The sequence below is a fragment of the Pelodiscus sinensis genome, chromosome 15 (genome assembly GCF_052426305.1).
Source record: "Pelodiscus sinensis isolate ZL-2025 chromosome 15, ASM5242630v1, whole genome shotgun sequence".
NCBI classification, from domain to species: Eukaryota; Metazoa; Chordata; order Testudines; family Trionychidae; genus Pelodiscus; species Pelodiscus sinensis.
Window position 1 is genome coordinate 16,295,277 of NC_143066.1, and position 23,580 is coordinate 16,318,856.

A 23,580-nucleotide genomic window follows, 5' to 3' on the forward strand; every position below is an offset into this window, starting at 1 on the left:
CTCTCAGATAAGTATGTGCTATATCAAATGATATTTATGGCCAGATGTTGCAAACCTTTGAAAGAAAACCTCAAAAAGCAACTTGTGAGGGATTAAATTAAACTTTTGTGTGATTCAACTAACCTCAATGGAAATACCGCTGGGTGAATTTGGCTCTTTACATCAGACTACTCAATTTGCAACAAAATGTCTGTGTGCACACACAAGTGAATTTGGTGCAGATGACTTTGGAAATGTAGATCTTCAGGGCTGAATACCACACAACATGTGACCATACTGAAGTCAATGGAGGGTAAATTTGGATGGATTTTGACCCAGTTTGTTTGATCAATAAATGTCAGAAAATTGATTTTTTTTTTTTTACAGACAACAATGAAGCAGGTAAATCAATGCAACGCACACTTAGAATCATAGGGTTGGAAGAGACCTCAGGAGCTCATCAGTTCCAAACCCCTGCCCTAAGCAGGATCAACCCCAACTAAATCAGGGTATGTCTACACTACAAAGTTAATTCAAACTAACAGCCGTTAGTTCGAATTAACTTTAATAGCAGCTATACATGCAAACCGCTAGTTTGAATTTAATTCGAACTAGCGGAGCGCTTAATTCGAACTAGATAAACCTCATTCTACGAGGAGTAATGCCTAGTTCGAATTAAGTAGTTCGAATTAAGGGCTATGTAGCCACTTAATTCAAACTAGTTGGAGGCTAGCCCTTCCCAGGCTGCCCTGGTGGCCACTCTGGGTCAAACCAGGGAAACTTTTCTGCCCCCCTTCTGGCCCTTATAGGGGCACGGTCTGGCTACAGTTCCCGTGCCAGTTGCAAGCCTGCCAGCACCCAGCCAACAGACCCTGCACCTGGCACGGCATGAGCCAGCTACCCACTGCCACCCAGCCCTCCACCTCTCCCCAGGATCAGGCTGGCAGCTCCCAGGAGCCTGCCCGGGGCCGCAAGAGATGGGCGCCCGCCTGATCTAGTGTGGACCTCATCCAGGTTTGGGGGGAGGCCTCCAACATCCACGACCTCCGCACTAGGCACAGGAATGCGGCCGTCTAGGGCAGGATAGCTGCCAGCCTGGCCACCAAAGGCGACATGTGAACCCAGGAGCAGGTTTACATGAAAAACTAGTTGGTCCAGTGAGACCCCCCGACCCTGAGCTCAGAACATAAGAACAGCTGTACTGGGTCAGACCAAACGTCCATCTAGCTTAGTAGCCTGTCTGCCAACAGCAGCCAGCACCAGGTACCCCAGAGAGGATGTACTGTAGACAATGACCAAGCCATTTGTCTCGTGCCATCCATCTCCAGCCTTCCACAAACAGAGGCCAGGGACACCGTTCCTACCCCCTGGCTAATAGCACTCCATGGACCCAACCTCCATGAATGTATCTAACTTCTCTTTAAATACTGTTATAGTTCTAGCCTTCACAGCCTTTTGCAGCAAGGAGTTCCACAGGTTGACTATATGCTGTGTGAAGAAGAACTTTTGCTTATTAGTTTTAAACCTGCTGTCCATTCATTTAATTTGGTGTGCTCTAGTCCTTCTATTATGGGAACTTATGAAGAACTTTTCTTTATGCACCCTCTCTACACCACTCATGATTTTATAGACCTCTATTATATCCCCCCTCAGTCTCCTCTTTTCTAAGCTGAAAAGTCCCAGTCTCTTTAGCCTCTCTTCATATGTTCCAAACCCCTCATCATTTTAGTTGCCCTTTTCTGAACCCTTTCCAAGGCCAAAATATCTTTTTTGAGGTGAGGAGACCACATCTGTACACCGTACTAAAGATATGGCGTACCATAGTTTTATACTTCCCCTCCTCCTTCTTCCCCTGGCTTCCCCCTTCCAGCTCCCTCCTCTCAGGTTTCCCCCTCCACTCTTCCACCCTCTCTCTTCCCCCTCCCACCTCCATTTCCCAGTCTTCCCAGAGGTTAATTCCCCCCCCCCCCCCAGCTCCAGTTTTGTTAAATAAAGAGAGTTTCTATGTTTGAACATACGTGTTCTTTATTTTTTACATCAGGAAGGGGGGCTAGGAAGGGGAAAGGGAGGAATGGGGCACGAGCCCCCGATGAGGAGGACTGGAGTGGCTCTGCGGGTTCCTCGGGGTGGAAGCTCTCTTGCAGGGCCTCCTGGATCCTGACAGCTCCCTGATTGACCCCCCCGGATAGCAGCCTGTGGCAAGTGCTGCCGGGCTGATGGCAGAGTGCTGTGATGTGCTGAGTGAGGGCACTCAGGGCACTCCAAGTCAGGACTGCTTTGCTGTCCCTCATCGAGGTAGATAAGCAAGTGAGGAACCCTGAGAACTGTCTGTCCGGGGTGGGAGTCGGGTCCCTTTAAGCACAGCTCTCGGCTAGCCTGAGGCAGCAGCTCCACACTCTGGGTACGTCTAAACTACATGGCTCCGTCGACGGAGCCATGTAGATTTGTTGTTTTGGCAAAGTCAAATGAAGCCGCGATTTAAATGATCGCGGCTTCATTTAAATTTACATGGCTGCCGCGCTGAGCCGACAAACAGCTGATCAGCTGTTTGTCCACTCAGTGCGCTAGTCTGGACGCTCCCCTGTCGACATCAAAGCCCTTTGTCGGCAGCCCCGGTAAACCTCATCCCACAAAGAATAATGGGGCTGCCGACAAAGGGCTTTGATGTCGGCAGGGGAGCGTCCAGACTAGCGCGCTGAGCAGACAAACAGCTGATCAACTGTTTGTCAGCTCAGCGTGGCAGCCATGTAAATTTAAATGAAGCCACGATCATTTAAATCGCGGCTTCATTTGACTTTGCCTATGTGTCTAATCTACATGCCTCTGCCGACAGCCTTAACTTCGGTTCCGGCCAGCCTTAACTTCAGTTCAGGGTCCACTCAATGTGGACATGCTATTTCGAATTAGCAAAACGCTAATTCGAATTAGTTTTTAGGTCTAGATGCACTAGTTCGAATTAGCTTAGTTCAAATTAACTAATTTGAATTAAGTAAGTTCAAATTAGTGCTGTAGTGTAGACATACCCTCATTCCATCCAGGGCTTTGTCAAGCCGAGACTTAAACACCTCGAGGGATGGAGATTCCACCACCTCCCTAGGTACCCCATTCCAGTGCTTCACCACCCTCCTAGTGAAATAGTTTTTCCTAATATCCAACTTAGACTTCCCCCACTGTAAAACTTGAGACCATTGCTCCTCGTTCTGACATTTGTCACTATTGAGAACAGTCTCTCTCGATCCTCTTTGAAACCCCCCTTCAGGTAGTTGAAGACTGCTATCAAAAATTCCCCCTCACTCTTCTATAAACTAAATAAGCCCAAATCCCTCAGCTTCTCCTCATGAGTCATGTGCTCCAGGCCCCAATCATCTTTGTTGCCCAAACAAGTCTGGAAAGGCAAGAACATAACAATAAAAGCCTAGTTCTTGTATTTGCTAAAACAAAAATTTAAATATTCAGACACAAAGATATTGCTATACACACTGAGATGAATTATTATGGATACTCAAGTTACTGTTCCCTCATATTTTTTGCTTTCTTGATTGTCAATAATGTAGATCTGGTCGGTACCTACTAGAGCAAACTATTCACAATGTGGGTCCCCCTTTAAGAACAATTAATTACTTAATAAATTCAACATATATCTAGAGATATCTGCTTCTAGAAAGCATCTCACTAACTGCTCACAGGAAACTCTCTACAGCTAATTCATTAAGATACCAGGAGCCCCTTAGCATGACTGCTGTTCAAGTCAGAGGTTGGAAATGTTTAGTGGTACTTCACCTTCCCACTTCCTAAGGAAATTTCTGGATGTATCTTTCCACTGCAGTCCTGCCACAAATGGCATGCGGTCATTATACTGCACCTTAAAGTTGGTGCTACTCTCCGATCGGCCCTGAGAGATATGAGAGTGCTGCAACTGGGTTCTGTAATTCACCTGCTTTTCAGGGACTTGCATGGTAAACTGGAAAATAACAATGAATTCTGATTACAATTGGAAGCATTTCTCATCATCTAAACTGTCAAGACCAAGAGAACATTTACAATCTGATTCAAAGCCCACTAAATTTGATGGAAAAATTCACATTGAATTTAGCTGTCTTTGGATCAGCCACTCTGTGATTTTTAAAAAATCATTATAATTCCATGGCATTTGGTACTAGGGTGGTCAGGTAAAATCTGTGTAATGTACAGTACTGGAAGATTTTAAATATACAGAACTGGAAGATTTACCCAGCATTGCTCAGGTCCTTTTTGTTATTCTTCATTGAAATCACTGTTCTAGGGTGGGTCTGGAGATGAGGGGTTCAGTATTCAGGCTGGCCCACAGAGAGAAGACTACCCCAGCTCTCTCTCTCCATAGCAGCTTGGGGCCAGGTGAGAAGCGTCTCTCCATGGCTGCTGCAGGCCCCGCAGTCATAGCCAGAGGAGCAATGCATCTCCCCCTGATTGGGCAGGTTCAGGTTTGTCTGCCCCTTGCGTTACCCAGGCAGAGTGAGGAATGCAGCAAACTGTGCACTTTCCCCTTGTTCCCTGATAAAGGGGAACAGCCAGCAATCTTCCTGTACAAATAAAATGGGTCATTTCAGCTCCCCCGGCCCTCCCTAAATGATGCCTGGGGAGAGAGAGGGCTGGAGCTATCACGGACAGATCCCCTTTTCACCTGCCTGGTGAGTCTGTCTCTTCTGTATAGTTTTATATGACACAATCCTATTGCAGGTACATTCCATTTTCCTGGCACAACCAAGCCCTTACCTTGCTTTAACTTAAAATAAGAGAAAGCAGCATACCAAATTTGGTAATCCTAGCTCTTACCATGCAGGAGGAGTTCTTGAACAGACAGATAGACAGACTCCTTCAAATATATAGTAGATGATTTATGATACTTCAACTACAGGCCATATGAAAAGGTCACCATCTATTCTAAAAAACAGTGTATGTTTTCATGTGCAGCTATTGTCTGAGATTTGTAGCAGCTATAAAATCTGTGCCCCTGTGATGGGGGAATACCTTGCCTTTGTGGTCCACTCAGGCCTACTGACAGACGAGGGGGAGGGGAGGGAGGCAAAAGGGATAGCTGCCCTGGGAACTGGCAATTCAGAATGGCCTGGGGCAGCAGTAGTGGCCGGAGCTGTGGACGCTTTTGATAACCAGTGAAGTGCCTCACGATTCTGAGGGATTACTTGTGGCAGGGTGGGAGGGCGAGGGCAAGACACAGCATGCTCTGGGAGACATTGAGGACTAGCTGCCTCCAGCCCCACCCCTTCTCTCTCAGGCCATGCCCCTTCTGGGAGCAACAAGCCAGCCCCTCTGCCCAAGGCCTGGCAATTCTGTCTGTCCCTTTGGATCCACTGCCAGAAGCTCTGCAGCCCCAGGAGTAGATGGCAAAGGCCTACCTAGAAGGACAGCATCGAATCACTGAATTAGAGCCCAGGATGTTCAGATAAAAGGAGCTGCAATGCCTTACCAGGTAATTCCTGTCTGGGAACAGAGGAGCAAGGCAGAGTGCTCCTCTCTGGCCAAAGATACTTGGAGGATAACCAAATATTGGTTCTGGCTGAATTTGCTTCAGTTGGGTGGGAGAGGACCTAAGAAGTGTAATCTTGAGATATGGCATGAAAATAAAAGGCTAACAGGAAAGAGGCCCAGGGAAATAGCAGCAATGAATTGAAGCGAGTGGTATGAAGCTCCTGTTTATAATGTCCCTGGGCAGGCCGGCATTCCCCTTTGGCAAAGTGGTATAAATTCCAAAAAGGAGACAAGGAAGCTTAAGTGAAGGGCTAAATTTAAAGGCCCCAGAGCTGTCTGAAGAGCCCAGGTGAAGGCGGATAGCAAACATCCAATAAAAACATCGACCACAGAAGGGGGTTCATTTTCAACATTCTGACTTGGTTGGAGGGTTGAGACACAGAAGGTCTCAAGCCTCTGAAGATCTGCCAAGTGACACTGACAATTTATAGAGGGCACCAAGAGCAGGAAAAGGACTACAGTACTGCATGCAGCAGCAGGATGCACTTAAGAGGTGACTGTTTCTTGTCACCGTTTCCCTAAGAACTAATTTAGAAGTTTATATGCATAGTTTCTGTAAAGATCCTGTATGGATTTGTAACAGAACATGGGTTACACAGGAATTACCATATGATCTATTAATCTGTATCTTGCAGCATTTAATAATATGCTTCAAAGGAAAGCACAAATTCACCATAATGCATCTAATTATTCTCTGCTACATTATTCGAGAAACATTTTTCTGATCCTACAGTTTATGTCTGGAGAAATTTGAAAGATGGTTTTGTACAGCAATGGAAATTCTACAAAAAGACTTCTACCTAGATAGTATATGCTTTGAACCCCTTCTTGTGTTAAATTGCTAACTTTACAGATCACACTGCAGTATCTTGTGAACCAGGTAAGCTTTTTTCAGATGGGCAAATCAGCTTACGTAAGCCAACCAAAAACCTAGAAAAAACTCAAACCAAATCAAGCTTGACTTTTTTTTTTGAGGCTTGAAAAAGTCCACTGAATGGGTTCTTATTGTTTTCATACAGCTTTGAACTTCTTGGTCTCAGATGGATCTCAACTTCCACATATCTGGTTTATCTAATCAACACAGCAATTTTACCTTTAAAAACTTTTAATAGGACATATATCCCATTCATGCATCTTATTCAGTATTTAATGTCATGCAATCCACATCAAATAAGAAGTTTTCAAGTAATATTTGTGCAAGGGTTTAGTTCAGGGGTGAAAACCTTTTTTGGGTTGGGGGCTACTGACCCACAGAAAAATCAGCCGGAGGCTCCGCACAAAAAAACTCTCACTGACATGGTGCCCGAATAAGAAGCAGAAGGACACTCCCCACATTACTCTTGCACACCAGAGCCTCGGGGAGCCCAGCCTAGTAGATTTTATGTGTTCTTGCCCTGTGGTGGGACCTCAGGAGGAGGGGAATTTGGAGTGCCAGCACAGGCTCCCCAATGCTGGGGGGGGGGAGGGCTCTATACCTCAGGGGCCAGATCCAGGCATGCCAGGGGCCACATTTGGCCCTCGGGCCTGAGGTTCCCCACCCCTGGTTTAGTCACTGTCACATAAAATTCTGACTTTATACAAATAATAACATTTGATGAGATGGTATCCTTCAAAATAAGCAGAAAAATAAATATACAGTAGACTTCCGATAATCCGGAACCTATGGGACCTAGGTGGTGCCAGATTATCAGATATACCGGAGTATCAGGAGGTACTATAAGCTTGTTATGTATATACTGCATACAGTATATACTGTATATAAAGTGTTCTTAACCCTTTTTATTGTACATACTGTATACAGTATACTATAATGTTTTAGTTTTTTTAACCCTTTTTTACTCTTTTCGCTCAGTTCAGCTGCTGCCGCTGTTACCTTGTGACTCATTTTTTGCCGAAGCTCACTCACTAGGCTCTTGCCATTTTGATGCCGGACTATCAGGAGTGCCAGACTATTGGAGTTTTACTGTACAAGCAATGGAGCCGTCTCACTCAGACTGTTATTGACGAGTGCTCCATCAGTTTGCTTTAATGAAAACAAAATGTTTAAAGGGCTAAAACTGTTGAGAGGGAGTGGGCTGGATTCTATTCCCTGTGTTCTGAGAGAATTTTTCAGTAAGTTCCATTTCCTGTAGCCAAGTTGTTTGCACAGGAGTAAGGCTGTGTCTAGGCTACATCTCTCTGTTGTCAGAGAGATGTAGATTAAGCACATTGAAATTGCTAATGAAGCGGGGATTTAAATATCCTGCGCTTCATTAGCATAAACATGGCCACCGCTTTTTTTTGAAACTGAGCTTTTTTGAAAAAAATGGCAGTCTAGATGTGGATTTTTCTAAAATAAACCCTTTTTTGAAAGATCCTGTATTCCTCAGAAAAAGAGGTTTATAGGATCTTTCAAAAAAGGGCTTATTTTTTGAAAGATCCACGTCTAGACTACCAGGGTTTTTTTCCAAAAATCTCCGTTTGCAAAAAGAGGCAGCCATGTTTATGCTAATGAAGCACGGGATATTTAAATTCTCTCTTCATTAGCAATTTTGATGTGCCTAATCTAACATCTCTCTGTTGACAGAGAGGTGTATTCTAGATGTACCCTAATGGAGGGAATCATTTGAACAGCAGAATTTTTATTATTAGTGATGATGGTTGAGATCAGACGAATTCATCTTGACTCCCAGTTCCAGGTTGAGTTTGCTAATGTGGTAGTCAGAAAGAACATCTTTTCATTGCAAGCTGAATGTATTTGACCTTCAAGGAATTGAAAGAAACATGGCTGGCCACTATGCCACAATCACTTTTTCAGAGCACAAGCACACACACTATGCCTCATTCCACATTTTATATGTTGTTTGCGCTTCATATCCTGGCAACATAATTGTCATCCATTTGCAGCTGCTCTTACCTCCATTAAGTAGTTGACCTGAGATGGGGTTGAACTATTTTTAAATGTCTGGCTGATCAGTAGCTTCTTCTTGTTGTTGATTTCATCCCAGTGTTTGCCATAGCTGATTTCCAGCTGGGAGTAGAGCTGAGATGAACTCTTTTCATGCCTCAAATGAGCCTGAAGAACATAACATGTAATTTCCCGGTGTCGTGCTTTTCCCCCTCATCAATGGTGCCATGTAAATATAAAACACTACTAGCCCTGCCTGCAGAAATATCCTTGGGTAGCAGGCAAGTGATAGTAAAAAGTTACATCACAGCTAATGCTCAATATTTATGCTAGACAGAATTATATGCTATTAACCTTTAGAATCCTTAGGATGAACTGAGAGCGCACAGGGTTATGCAGGACTCACTAAAAGTAGAAATTTTGCTTCAGCTCTGTCTCCTAACAATTTAAAGAATGGGCAGTTATGAAGATGTTAATCAGCTAATGGTTATTTAGTTTACATTGCAGCATACTGAACTCTCTACCTTGTGGTTATAGGATGGAGTCTGTGTACAGTGAAGCTCATGCCCCAGATCCAGTTTATACACTTCATTTGGACTGGTCTCCTCTTTAATTTTCTGTCCTGCATTACATTCATGCTGAAGATTTTTTGCATTTCCTGTTTGAGTCAAAACAGGCATATATGTAAATGCTTTGCCTTTCCAAAAGTGAAACATTCAACTCATACAGAATAAATGATCAATATAGCCCTAAGTCTGCACTATAGTTTTCACTTAATGTAATCGTAACACCAGGTTCTTTACAGAAATATAATTACTTCATCCTAAAAATCTTGAGGCAGGAACACTCTCATGGTCACAATGAAAATGCATTTAGGGATTATGGCTTTGTGTTTCTACATGAAAAATTGCCTCTGAAAATGAAAATGTTAATTAATAAAGTAAGAACCAGATGATAAAGAAGTGTGCACTTCATTCATTTAAATGGGCTGATAGTTTGTAACCCTCCTCTGAGTCCTCTTCTGATTTAAACCAAAGGTTCACAAATACTGATATGTATTATTGGTAACAGCATTTCAGCATTTTAATCCAAGTGTCCCATTCTCCCTAACATGCCAGGGAGCTGTACAAGTTCTATAGTAGAGTAGAGTGCATGGAAGTATGCATGAAAGGTATCTAGCAGAGGCTGTTTTCGCTGAGGAAAAACTGCTTATGAAAGTTGGGGAGGACTGGATTAAGGTCATAGAAACTTTCATTTATCCCACAAGTTCCATTAGAAATTAAATCCTGAAAAGTTGGGCCACATTATAGGATTTACTCATGACTTGGCCCTCTGTTTATTTTATTTTCTAATAAAATAAAAGATGGTTCCAAGTTCAGGAAATTGGAAACATCTGTTTTACATCAGAAGGCAAAATTAAAACAGTCACATATTTAGGCTGATATTTGCCTCGGGAAACTCAAGATACTGCTTATGTTTGCTCTGCCTTATTTTCTACAATTTCTTTCTCCCCCTACATCTCAGCAGTAAGAAAAACATCCACATACTAATTTTACTTAATGAAAATTTTATCTGGATAAAACTTTTCATAATCTGAGCAAGCAGAGAATTGCCAGAGTTTTTATTTTATTATGGGTCTGAAAATACTTGGTTTTTGTTTTTAGTTAAAAGTCTAGCCCTTGGAGCCACATGGGGTGTACCTAGACTACACCTCTCTGTCAACAGAGAGATGTAGATTAGGCACATTGAAATTGCTAATGAAGCAGAAATTTAAATATCCCATGCCTCATTAGCATAAACATAGCCACCACTTTTTTTCGAAATGGAGTTTTTTTAAAAAATGGCAGTTTAGATGTGGATCTGTCAGAAATAAAACCTTTTTCAACAGATCCTGTATTCCTCAAAAAATGAGGTTTACAGGATTTGTCAAAAAAGGGTTTATTTTCAACAGATCCACATCTAGACTGCCAGTTGTTGTTTTTTTTAAACTCCATTTTGAAAAAAGTGGCAGCCATATTTATGCTAATGTGGCGTGGGTTATTTAAATCCCAGCTTCATTAGCAATTTCAACGTGCTTGATCTGCATCCCTCTGTCGACAGCCATGATGACATGAAAATCTTGGCTTTCAATTAAAAAAAGGAATGGCTACTGAGAAAAACTCAAAAACTCAAACCCTTTAGTCTCAAACACCAGAAGACATAAAATACACAGAAATAATGTATAAGTATATCTGGAATTGGTCCTTATTTTTAACATCAAGCTCAAATATATTTGCTTTCAATGGGTAACACTATAAACCAGAACAGTCATTGTAATACACAAACTCTTCCTATTTACTGACATGATTTAAGAATATTTGTGACCCTGTAGGTGATATTCTAATTAACATGTGACTAATGATGACGTTTACCAAAGAAAAGCACTGTACTGGTTTAAGAAGAGTTAAACCACTACACATGAACCAGCATTAGTCTGTCATATGCACACACACATACATGCACACTATGCACCAACTGCTATCACTATTTAGCAAAAGCTATAACACTCCTTTTATTGTCTGACTGTTTTTGCTGTCCAGTACCACTTTATATCCAGGTATTTCTAGTTTACCAAAGGGAGCTGGAGAAATACTGCAATTGAAATACTGAAATTTTCTTGAAATATTTTCTCATTTTTACATGAATTCACTAAATTTGTGCATCTATTTTGTTTATTTTTATAACATTTTAGCAACTGTGAAAATATTTGCAGAAGCAGTGTATTTACAGCAAACAAAATTTCACAGAAACCACATTTTAAATTCATTTTTTTCCCCCATCGGAATTCCAAGAGTTACAGTTATCCAGTTGGGGAGCAGAAGCATGCTACAGACCTTGGATGACCACGTACAACCTATAAATCACAAGGCATCCATGTTTTCCTCTCCTGAAAGAAAAGATACCTTGACTATATAGGAAAATAATGTGCAGAAAAATGTGAGGCAATTCTAATATTTTGGCTTTGCTCTTTAGCATAACAATAAATGTCATTGACACAGTACCTAGAAGTCCATATTTTATTCTCAGAGCACTAGACCACATGCTTCCTCGTTGCTGCAACAGACCAATGGTATGAGATCCAAGAACACCTGGAAAGTAGGTCTCCCCTTCAAGTGAGAACTGCCTCAATTTATCATCAACTTTCTTCTCCAGAAATACTAACAAAAAAAAAAAAGCAGAGGTTACCCTGGAGCAGTGCAAGATGAGAACTGTGCAGTCAGAAGGATAATACATTCACAGAATCCTAGAACTGGGATGGACCTCGAGAGGTCATTAAGTCCAGTCCGCTGCCAGTCCCCTGTCATCAAGTCCAGTCCATAGCAGGACCAAGCACCATGTAGATCATCCCAGTGTGTTGGGGAAAACACACACAACGCCTTCTGAAAAGCAACCTCAGAGCCTAGTCCTGTGAGATAACAGGTGCCTTCAGCTCCCCCTCAGGAGGTGACAAGGACTGCTCAATGGCTATGGAGCTTTTCATGTCTACAGTAGCGCATTGGTTCAAAATCTGCCAAGATTACAATAACAGATATGTAGCCGTGTTAGTCTGGTCTAGCTGAAACAAAAAACAGGACTATGTAGCACTTTAAAGACTAACACGATGGTTTAATAGGTGATGAGCTTTCGTGGGCCAGACCCATTTCCTCAGATCAAATTGTGGAAGAAAATTGGCATGACCATATATACCAAAGGATACAATCAAAAAAATGAACACATATGAAAAGGACAAATCAAATTTCAGAACTGAAGGGGGATGGACATACCCCACTAACACCAACCCTGGAACTTTCCCTTGCAACAAACCCCGTTGCCAGCTTTGTCCACATATTCACTCTGCTGATACCATTATTGGACCTAACCAATTGAGTTATAAGATCAAGAACACATATTCCTGCTCATCCAGAAATATAATTTATGCTATCATGTGCCAACAATGTCCGTCTGCTATGTACATTGGACAAACGTCTCAGACGCCAAAGAATCAATGCACACAAAACAGATATTAGACAGGATCACAAAGAAAAAACAGTTTCTTGCCATTTCAACCAGAAAGGGCATTGTCTCAACGATCTGATTACCTGCATCCTGCTTCAAAGACCTTTTAACACCAGACTTGAAAGAGAATCCTCTGAACTGTCATTCATGCTTAAATTTGACACTTTACGCCAAAGTTTGAAGAAAGACTTTAATTATCTTACCCATTACAAAGATAGCTTCCCCAATTATCACCTCTAATATAATTAGCTCACAGACATTTACCTCCCCCCATCCCCCTTCTGTTCTGAAATTTGATTTGTCCTTTTCATATGTGTTCACTTTTTTTTAATTGTATCCTTTGGTATATATGCTCGTGCCAATTTTCTTCCACAATTTGATCTGAGGAAGTGGGTCTGGCCCACGAAAGCTCATCACCTAATAAACCATCTTGTTAGTCTTTAGAGTGCTATATAGTCCTGTTTTTTGTTTTGCCAAGATTACAGAGCTTCATGCACTATTACCCTGGTCTACATGAAAATAGGAGGAGAATCGGCCCAATTCCCAGTGGATAATCATAGAATACTAGGACTGGAAGGGACCTCAAGAGATTATCGAGTCCAGTCCCTTGCCCTAATGGCAGGAACCAGTACTGTCTAGACAATCCCTGATAGATATTTATCTAACCTACCCTTAAATATCTCCACAGATGGAGATTCCACAACCTCCCTAGGCAATTTATTCCAGTGTTTAACCACCCTGACAGTTAGGAATTTTTTCCTAATGTCCAACCTAAACCTCCCTGGCTGCAGTTTAAGCCCATTGCTTCTTGGTCTATCCTCAGAGGCCAGGAAGAACAAGTTTTCTCCCTCCTCCTTGTGACACCCTTTTAGATAACTTAAAACTGCTATCATGTCCCCTCTCAATCTTCTCTTTTCCAAACTAAACAAGCCCAATTCTTTCAGCCTTTTTTCATAGGTCATGTTCTCTAGACCTTTAATCATTCTTGTTGCTCTTCTCTGGACCAAGATAAGTCATTCCAGCTGCCCAAGCTAATGCTAGTCTTGGTAGCATCAGCAATCTGGTCTGGCACCAAACAGAGAGAGATGCTGCACTCTCATTCTACGGATAATCTGCCTGGACTAGGGATACGATGTGGGGAAACTGCCACTTGGACTGCCTGTGCTACAGATGAAGACAGGAATTTACTGTCAGGCTTTTCGATAAAGCATCTTTGGCCTTATTTCTTCATTGTTGCTGGCAGCAAAGCTACCTTCAGAGCAGGCATAGATCTGAAAGCAGCATCCCTACCACTAGCAACAGAGAAGTAAAAGTTGCATGGCATCTCTTATACCTGCACTACTGCTGGTGACAACATTGCCTTCAGGGCTGGGCGCACAGCAGGCAGCCACCAATCTCCATGCTGCCTTTAGATCTGGGCAGCAGTACACGTACCAGGGTGGCGGGACTCTGTATGTGGGTGTAAAGGACTACAGACAGAAAGTGGGGGCACAATGCACTGCACTAAAATATTTTGTAAGGGGGAAAACAGAGAACCAAAGTGTTATATCTTTGGCTTATTCCTATATATAAGCAGTCCTGTGGCACCTTAGTGACTAACAAAAATATATAGAATAATGAGCTTTATAGAACATTTTAACCTGCCTGGTCATTCGATCATGGATTTAACAGTAGCCATTCTTCTACAAATGAATTTCACTAACCAATTACAGAAAAAGTCTATAGAACTGGAATTCATCTACAAATTTGACACTGTTAACGTGGGCTTGAATAAAGACATTATCTTGCTGGTGTATTACAAAGCCAATTTCTCCTGCCTCTAACAGCCATGTTTTCACATTAAAAGCTATGAATGGGATATATTATATATATGTGTCTTGTTTTCTGTTATTTTCACTCTAATTCATCTGATGAAGTGAGGTTTACCCACGAAAGCTCATAATTCTATATATTTTTGTTAGACTCTAAGGCTGTGTCTAGACTACATGCCTCTGTCGGCAGAGGCATGTAGATTAGACAGATCAGCAAAGGCAAATGAAGCCGCGATTTAAATGATCGCGGCTTCATTTACATTTACATGGCTGCCGCGCTGAGCTAACAAACAGCTGATCAGCAGTTTGTCGGCTCGCCGCTAGTCTGGACGTTCCCCCTGTCGACATCAAAGCCCTTTGTTGGCAGCCCCATTATTCCTCGTGGAATGAGGTTTACCGGGGCTGCCAACAAAGGGCTTTGATGTCGACAGGGGGAACGTCCAGACTAGCGGCGAGCCGACAAACAGCTGATCATGGCTCAGCCATGTAAATGTAAATGAAGCCGCGATCATTTAAATCGCGGCTTCATTTACCTTTGCTGAACAAACAAATCTACATGCCTCTGCCGACAGAGGCATGTAGTTTAGACGTACCCTAAGATGCCACAAGACTGCTCATTGTTTTTAAAGTTACAAACTAACACAGCTATCCCTGAGACTTTCCAGTATATGAATACACCTCTTTTTTAGGCATAGTACCAGCATCAGTGTTTTGTAACACAATAGTGAATGATGGAAAATAGGATTAGTATTGCTTTAAATAAATGGCTCCTTGCAGATGTTAGTGCTCCTAAAACTTACTTTTCAGGCTAAAGGAGTCAAGAAAGATGTTTAATATACAGTATAACTGATATTATTTTTCAATGGTAAGTAAGTGTAATCAACTCTTACATTTTAAAGGTACCTCCATTGATTTCAAAGGGATTTTAGTTCCCATAAAAGCAGGGAGCTAGAACATATGCTCTTTCTCAGCATATATACTGTATGTCCCAAAGATTCCAGATACCACTCATTTATGTTTCATGTACTTTGTCCACCAACCTGAAAGAAACGCTGCATCCTTCAGTAAATTATGCAGGGACATTGAAAAAGCTATCTTTTTGCCAAGTTGCTTAGTGAAGTTTCCTGACAGAATGATAGGACTGCCTTGCTTTATCAGCTTAACCTCCAGCTGGACTGCATATCTCTGCTCTCCACTTGCTGTTTGCAAATCTGTCATTCCCTAAAAAAATCCCAACAATACAGCTTGATTATGTTTTGAGAAACAGACCCAGTATTTCTTGCGTAGATACTAGAGATGGGCACTTTACCAATATGGGAGAAGGGAAAAGATTGAAAAAATTGAAACACAAAATGAAAACAAATTTTTTTGATATTGTGGTGTTGAAAACATTGAGTGGTGACAATTTAGAACTTTATTTTGATTTGCTGGAATGCAAGCATAGTGCTCTGCAATGTTAATTAGTGTTTCGTCTTCAGTTCTGCTGAAGAGGAGGAAAGTTCAAAATGGCTGGTTTGGAAAATCTACTGTAGGAAAAAACAGCTGGTAAACTATTATATTTGAAGAAAAAAATATGTAACAAGTAGGATTGTGGCTACGGGCCCACAGTAGATGCAGCTTCAACTGCTAAATTGCTAATCAAATAATGAAAAATGTGAATTATTACAGACTAAATCCATGGGGGAATAAAACTCTCAGCAGGATTTTAACGTTAAAATTCTACCCATGTGATTTTTTTTTCTTTTAATAGTTTTAGCATTGGAAAGATTCGGGGAGGGGGGGTTCAGCTCAGATGCAAACCTCATCTTTAAAAGAGGAATATTTGGGACCTTCCTGTATCTACAGAGTTCAATCTAGTGAAAAGTTAACTCTGGGTTCAGATAGATACATGACCAGAATATAACTTTCCATTGTAAAAATGGACAGCAACTGAAAACCTGCTTTAAGAAATCACTTCAGTTTATTCCTGTAGTACCAACTACAAATGAAAAATAGATCAAATACAGTTTAAAGCCCCAACCCTGCATATAGAAGCATATGTGTAGATGGGAAAATGGGTTGCTGCATTCACACAAAGCCCCATAAACTTTAGTAGAGCTCTGCAGATGCAGTGGTATGCCTACTTGATTTACTTTGAGAAACAGCCCCTCAGAATATTACCGCTAAGAACAAGATTAAGGCCAAAATCATTTCACATAAGCTACTTGTGATAACTGGTAATGTGGAGCTAGCAGTGGAATAGTACATTTTGTAACTTTGAACTTTGTCGACAACAAGGTCCAGAAAATGCAATTCACTGTGAGAACTCTCCAGTCTGACAGGTCATTAGCCAATGCTGCTATGGGCACAAATGAAAATAGCCAGAGATAAAAGACTCTGTATTCTATTACCAATCTTCCAAGCTACTGATCACCCAAACATCTGAGCTCTCTTCAAAAGTAGCCAAGAGGACATAAGAGTTTAAAATAGTATACATCCTTAATGAACCAAACCACTGAAGTCAACAGGAGTCATTCCACTGATTATAGTGCAATTAGTGGTAATTTTAAGCAGAAAATCCAAACAGAGCAAAATTGCTTTAGCTTCTATGTTAGTGCTTAAAGATATTTCTTTGTTTATAAAAACAACAATTTAGGGATTATCAGCCAATGTGTGTTATCCCTGCTTGAATGATAAATGTACTTGTAATAGAGAACTCACCATTTGGCTAACTGATTATTCAGACACTATTTGGCTGTGTCTACATTGCATCCCTTTCCGGAAAAGGGATGCTAATGAGACACTTGGGAATTGCAAATCCGCGGGGAATTTAAATATCCCCCGCGGCATTTGCATTTACATGGCTGCCGTTTTTTTCCGGCTCGGGGTTTTTGCCGGAGAAAAGCGCCAGTCTAGACGTGATTTTCTGGAAAATAAGCCCTTTTCCCTAGGATCTCTATCAAGTAGGAATAAGGGATCCTCTGGAAAAGGGCTTATTTTCCGGAAAATCGCATCTAGACTGGCGCTTTTCTCCGGCAAAAACCCCGAGCCGGAAAAAAGCGGCAGCCATGTAAATGCAAATGCCTCGGGGGATATTTAAATCCCCCGCGGATTTGCAATTCCGAAGTGTCTCATTAGCATCCCTTTTCCGGAAAGGGATGCAATGTAGACACAGCCAAATAGTGTCTGAATAATCAGTTAGCCAAATGGTGAGCTCTCGATTATTCCTGTAGTACCTGAAAGTACTTGAAAGTAGGAATAAGGGATCCTCCGGAAAAGGGAGGGCTTATTTTCCAGAAAATCGCGTCTAGACTGGCGCTTTTCTCCAGCAAAAACCCCGAGCCGGAAAAAAGCGGCAGCCATGTAAATGCAAATGCCTCGGGGGATATTTAAATCCCCCGCGGATTTGCAATTCCGAAGTGTCTCATTAGCATCCCTTTTCCGGAAAGGGATGCCAATGTAGACACAGCCTTTCAGTATACATGTGTCTCACTGCCCTATAAGAATTTTTTTCATCCCATTTCTATTTGTGTATTTCCTCTTAATATTGAAAAAATTGGAATTTTCAGATGTACCTTAATGTAATAGACTTCTTTGTCATCTAGTATCAGCTTCAGGTGTCCAATTTGTGAATTCTTGGATAACTCAAGTTTTCCTTAGAGAAATGAGAAAAAAACACAGCTGTTTTCTGGTTTTGGTACATATATAGGTACATTTTTTTACTGTGTCTTTTTACATTTTTTTACATTAAAATTTGATGCAATGTATTAGTCACAAATGCTGTGAATAATACATTTACAGAATTAAAGAACAAATAATAGCAGAGTAAAGGAAAACAGTAAGGCTGTGTCTATACTGGGCCACTTATTCCGGAAAATCAGCCGCTTTTCCGGAATAAGCTGCGAGCTGTCTACACTGGCCCTTGAATTTCTGGAAAAGCAACGACGCTCTACTGTACAAAATCAGCCGCTATTCCGGAAAAGCTACGCTGCTCCCGCTCGGGCATAACTCCTTATTCCGGAACACTGTTCCGGAAAAGGGCCAGTGTAGACAGCCCAGTAGTCTTTTCGGGAAAAAAGCCCCGATCGCAAAAATGACGATCGGGGCTTTTCCGGAAAAGCAGCCTGCCAATGTAGACGCTCTTTTTCCGGAAATACTTATAACGAAAACTATTCTGTTTTAAGCATTTCCGGAAATTCATGCCAGTGTAGACACAGCCTAAGAGGTATGGAGTAAAATTTTCAAAAGAGACTTAGGGTTCTACAGTCTTAAGTCCCATTGATTTTTCAGTGAGTCTCAGCTTCCTAAGTGGCTGCCATATTTGAAAATGGCACTTAGGCTCTTAAGTAGAGTTGGCTAGAGCCTGCTATTCCTTTTCTGCAGAAAATTCCCTTCCCTCCCCATTCTGAATTTCGGCTCCCAGTGAGCTTATGAACTTTGGGAAGCATGTAGCATTAACACAGATGCAATTACTCCAGCCAGTGAGAATGTATAATGATGTCATGTACATTAGCGGAATGGCTGTCACGCAATTCAGAGCAAACTTGCAGCTGGTGTATATTGGAGGAGCTCCACTGACTGCAATTGCCCTGATTGCTACTAGCAGAGGATCTTGCTGTTAGCTGAAATACCTACCATCAAGTTGGATTTTTTTCTTTGGTTGTATAAATTTGACTTTGAATGTCTTCTGTAGGATATTAAAACTGAAGTCAACCCCAACATCCCTTTTCAGGTCTGACTTTGGTGTCCCAATAAAGAAATAAAGGACAGCTTCACTTGGAAGCCAAGAATCCTCCTGGAAACAAAGAAATAATCATGACATCTGAAATTGGCACAGTATTCACAGTATGGAGCTGCCATATGGAATTACATCAAGGAATCATAGCAGGCTCCCTGCTATGATAGTAAGTCTGTTTTTCTAATCCACATCTTTAATGCTTATGTAAGACATTTCCAGGTGTGCATTTCCCATTTAATTTAATCTTATATCCCCAATGTTTCTCATACGTAAGATGGTATTAATTTGCAACTAGCTGAATTTTCACGCCTCTGCCCAATGGCAAACTTATGAATTCTCATTTGAGCACCTAGGATTTCACACAGCTCTCTTGACATTGACATGTACTCTCTTGACATGCTGCCAAACTTTGAAAAAATTCTGACCCATGATCCTGGTACAGAACTTCACTCACTCAAATCTTTTCTGCTATTTTCATATAATTTGCTTCATATCCTAAGGCCTGAGATGAGTCGGAGAGGCATTACTTTTTCTGGACAGTCCAGCCATTCAATTAACTAAATTGCCTGTAAGGATTAAAACCAAAGCCAGTGGGTCCTATACAATCTTCAGTAGTTCTAGGGAAGCTGGAAGGACGTTGGCAGGAAGCCTGGAGAGCCGATGGAAACAGAGTTTTGAATTGGAAGCAGTGACCTTCCTGTGCCAATCTTTCTGTGGCCGGAAGAGAGCCAGGGAAACATGATTTAAGCCAGGGAGCAGGGCATTGAGTATTCAGCAACATCCATGTCTTGGGAAGGAGAAAATTTTAGAACAAGAGATACGTGAGTAGAAAAGGGAATGTTTAGTCAGATCAGGTTATTTCCTTTATTTTTCGGTTTGTTGGACTTCTCTGTGCTCAGCATTGTAACTACCCCTCTTATACTAAAACTCTCCAAACTAAAACCCAGGGAAGCAATTCTCCACAGTGCAGAAAATCCTCTCTTTTAGACCTTGTCTATACAAAAAACTCTAAGGCTATATATATCTACAATACAATGTTATTACAAAATAAATTATTTCAAAATAACAACTCCCAAAATAGCTATTTTGAAATAACATGTCCACACTATGATTCCCCATCAAAATAGCACAGATCTACATTGAAATAGCATGTGCACATTCATTGGAGCCTGAATCACATTTAAAGCCCCACTGGAAGCACTCCAGGCAGGGCATCAGGACAGCAGTCACTTCTTGTAGTTGCTTCCTGAGGCTAGCTGAGGGGCTTGTGCTTAAAGGGATTCCCCTCTACAGCTGTGTCTCAGACTTCACCTTTGCCCACCTCCTTGAGGGATAGCAAACACCACACCATGAGCTCTGGATGCCCTTGCAGATGCCACAGCACTTCTGCCATGGAGCCAGACCTGCTGCAAAGCAGCCAATAGCTCTTATGCCTCATGCTGCACCTCCTGGCACAGTTTTTGCAGGCTGCCCTCATAGCACTACTTTAGGATGAAGAATGGCCTGGAATGGGGGACCCCTTCACACATGACTGGGTGCTCCTCATGAACCACAGTCCCTCTCATCCTCATGCCCCGCACACCGTGCCCCACTGCTTATGGTGACAGGAGACCAGTACCAACAGGTGGAACTGGATGGTCATGGAGCGGGGTGATGACCAGTAGTAGCTCCAGAACTTCTGCATGCAGAAGGACACCTTCCTGGTGCTATGCAAGTGACTCGCCCCTGCTCTCTGGTAATGGATCACCTACAAGATGAGACCCACCATTGCCCTCAAAAAGCGAGTTGCCATTGACTTCTGGAAGCTTCCCACACCAGACAGCTACCACTGTGTCTGGAACCTGTGTGGCATGGGGAGATTGACTATTAAGGCCATGATCATGCAGGTATGACACTCTTGCTATTGTCCAAGGAAGGCAGTGAAGCACTCAAATGGGGTTCCCTAGGGAAGGGGAATGGTGGAATTTCCTTCCCTGCAGGTTTTTCAGTCCTGCCTTCACAAAGCCTTGCTGGGGATGGTTTAGTTAGGGTTGCTCCTGCTATGGGAAGGGGTTTGGGGAACTCCCAAAGGCTCTGGTAAACCTGTGATTCTACGTTCCTATGTTTTTACAGGTGGTGAGGGCCATCAACATCATCCTGCTGCACAGAGTCATCATCCTGGGCGATGTGGACCCCATCATTGCTGGCTTTGCCACCATGGGCTTCCTCAGCTGGGGAAGGGGGGCTACTGACAGCACCCACATCTCCATTCTGGCCCCCAACCATCGGGCTTCCAACTATATAAATAGGAAGGGGTATTTTTCCATAGTACTTCAGGCCCTCATGGATCACCAGGGTTGCTTCACCAACATTAATGTTGGGTGGTCGGGGAAGGTAGATTTTTGCCGACATCTTCAGAAACTCTAGCCTCTTCCAGAAGATGTATGCCGGCAATTTTTCGCCTGACTACACCATCAGGGTTGGGGACATGGACGTGACTATGTGCATCATGAGTGACACAGCATTCCTCTTGCTCCCGTGGCTCATGAAAACCTACCCAGGACACCTGGACCCCACTAAGGAACAGTCCAACAGCAGTCTAAGCAGGTGTTGCATGGTGGTGAAGGGCACCTTCAGCCGCCTCAAAAGGAGGTTTTGGTATCTCCTCATCCACCTGAACTTTGGCACTCAGAACATCCCCAGGTAGTGGCAGCCTGCTATGTCCTCCACAACATATGAGAACAAGGGGGAGACTTTCCTGCCAAGGTGGGGGGCAGAGGCTAAGCAGCTCACAAGGGCCTTTGAGTAGTCACTGCTATCTGCCAGGCCCATCGGGGGAGCTGTGGCATTTAGGAGGCCTTAAGGGAAATTTTCAAACAAGGCCACCTATGAGAAAGGCCAATTTCCTCCCTGACATAAACGTATCTGATTGTTTTTCCTGCTTTAAAAAGTGGGGGAACTTGATCAGTTTTTCTACATTGCCCCTCTGAGCCCTCCCCTGACGATAATATAAACCAGACTTTTTGTTTATGAAACAAACTTGTGTATATTTATTTGGGGAATATATATCTGTGGAGGGACTGGGGAAAGAATCTGGGAGGGGGAAGGAAGAGAGAGAAGGGTGCAGGAAGACCTCAGGGATGGGGCTGGGACTGACGGCCTCAAATGGTCCCACTGCTTCATGTGCAGGGCCCTCAGCAGCCCCGCTGGGAGCTAGGGGGAGAAGCCAGTAAAACAGGGGCAGATGTGGGTGCTGGGGGGTGGCTGCTGGACTGCTCCATTGCAGCAACCATGCACTCAACAGCTCTTGTGTATGCTGCTCACATCATCTCCTGGTGCTGGGACACTGCTGCCAAATGCTTTGTCACAGCTCCCACTCAGCCTGGCGCTTCTAGCGTTCCTCCTGAAAGCTCCTGTTCATGGAATGGAGACAATCCAGGTGTTCCCACTCCAGGTCGTTCTGGGGTCGCTAGCGCATGCGGCGCTCCCGGGGTCAGGAGGAGGAGGTTGGGGATGTGCCTCACTCACATATGGCCCATCTGTGAAGAACAGTGACTAGGGCAGTATTCCCAGGAGACACTGTGCACAAAGCCCAGGCCTTATCCATGAGCCATCATTAAAAGGTCTTGGTTCAGACAATGGCGATATGCTTTGAGCAAGGTCATCTATTGCATAGACAGCAGGCACTGTCCTGCAGGGGCACAGATGTCCCAGGGGAGCCTCGCTATCCCCACATCCCAGAGACAAGCAGGCATGAGAAGGGGCCAGACAGGCCCAAATCCTGCAAGCAGGGGGTGAGAGGGAGGAGATGGGGCGGCTCGGCTGCCCTCTATGTCACACAGACACTGGGTCTGACAGTGCCAGCATCCCACAATGAGAGGACTTCTATCCATGCCAGCCGGAGGAGGGAGGGGGAGGGTGTTGGGAGATGTGAGACGCTGCTTTCCAGGGACGGTGCTACTGGAGCTCTCCACTTCCTCCCCACAGCAGGCTCCCCTGCAGGGGATCAGTGTCCTCTGACTCATTGCACTTGATCTGGAGCAGTTACTGCCTGAGAATGTAGGTTTGTGGCACTGCTATGTGTTTCCCTGACCCCAGACACCTTAGTGGTGGCTTGTGGTGGGAAGGTGTGTAGGAACCTTGTGAGGAGGAGCGCAAGGTTCCTGTGTGAGAGCCTCATGGGTCTATCTGCTCTAGACTGGCACTTCATGGGCACCTACATGCACAGGCTGCTGTGCCCAGGCTGAAAAGGCTGAGCAAGGAGCGCACTGCCCCTCTCAGCCCACCAGCTCCATTCACGTGTATCTAGGGAAAGAAATTGTTACTCACCTTGTCCAGTAACATCTGTTCTTTGAGATGTGTGTCCCCGTGGGTGCTCCCTACAGGTGTCGGGCTCGTCCCGGCGCCGCAATCCAGAAAGTTTTCACCAGCAGTAGCCCCCTCCAGAGGACCGCGCATGCGCAGAGTGCCCCGCGGCGTTCGTGCCTTTTTTGCGTCGCGCGGTCCGACTCGCCAGTTCCTCCTAGTTCCTCCTGAAAAAGAGAAAGACAAGAGCTCCGAAGCAGGGAGGAGGGCGGGTCGTGGAGCACTCACGGGGACACACATCTCGAAGAACAGATGTTACTGCACAAGGTGAGTAACAATTT

At 43.4% G+C, this 23,580-nt stretch overlaps 1 protein-coding gene across 5 annotated transcripts in view; it reads right to left on the bottom strand.

Annotated features, from left to right (window-relative positions):
* APOLTP (apolipoprotein lipid transfer particle homolog) overlaps positions 1 to 23,580 on the bottom strand; it is a 232,974-nt gene that overhangs the window by 105,916 nt on the left and 103,478 nt on the right. For all 5 annotated transcript variants that reach the window (XM_075899317.2, XM_075899315.2, XM_075899314.2 and 2 more), the window contains exons 22-28: positions 18,853 to 19,012; positions 17,793 to 17,872; positions 15,279 to 15,459; positions 11,434 to 11,589; positions 8,917 to 9,050; positions 8,402 to 8,560; positions 3,760 to 3,940 (exon numbers count right to left, since the gene is read on the bottom strand). In XM_075899317.2, the coding sequence (XP_075755432.2) occupies positions 3,760 to 3,940; positions 8,402 to 8,560; positions 8,917 to 9,050; positions 11,434 to 11,589; positions 15,279 to 15,459; positions 17,793 to 17,872; positions 18,853 to 19,012 (1,051 nt within the window). The remainder of the gene's footprint in view (positions 1 to 3,759; positions 3,941 to 8,401; positions 8,561 to 8,916; positions 9,051 to 11,433; positions 11,590 to 15,278; positions 15,460 to 17,792; positions 17,873 to 18,852; positions 19,013 to 23,580) is intronic.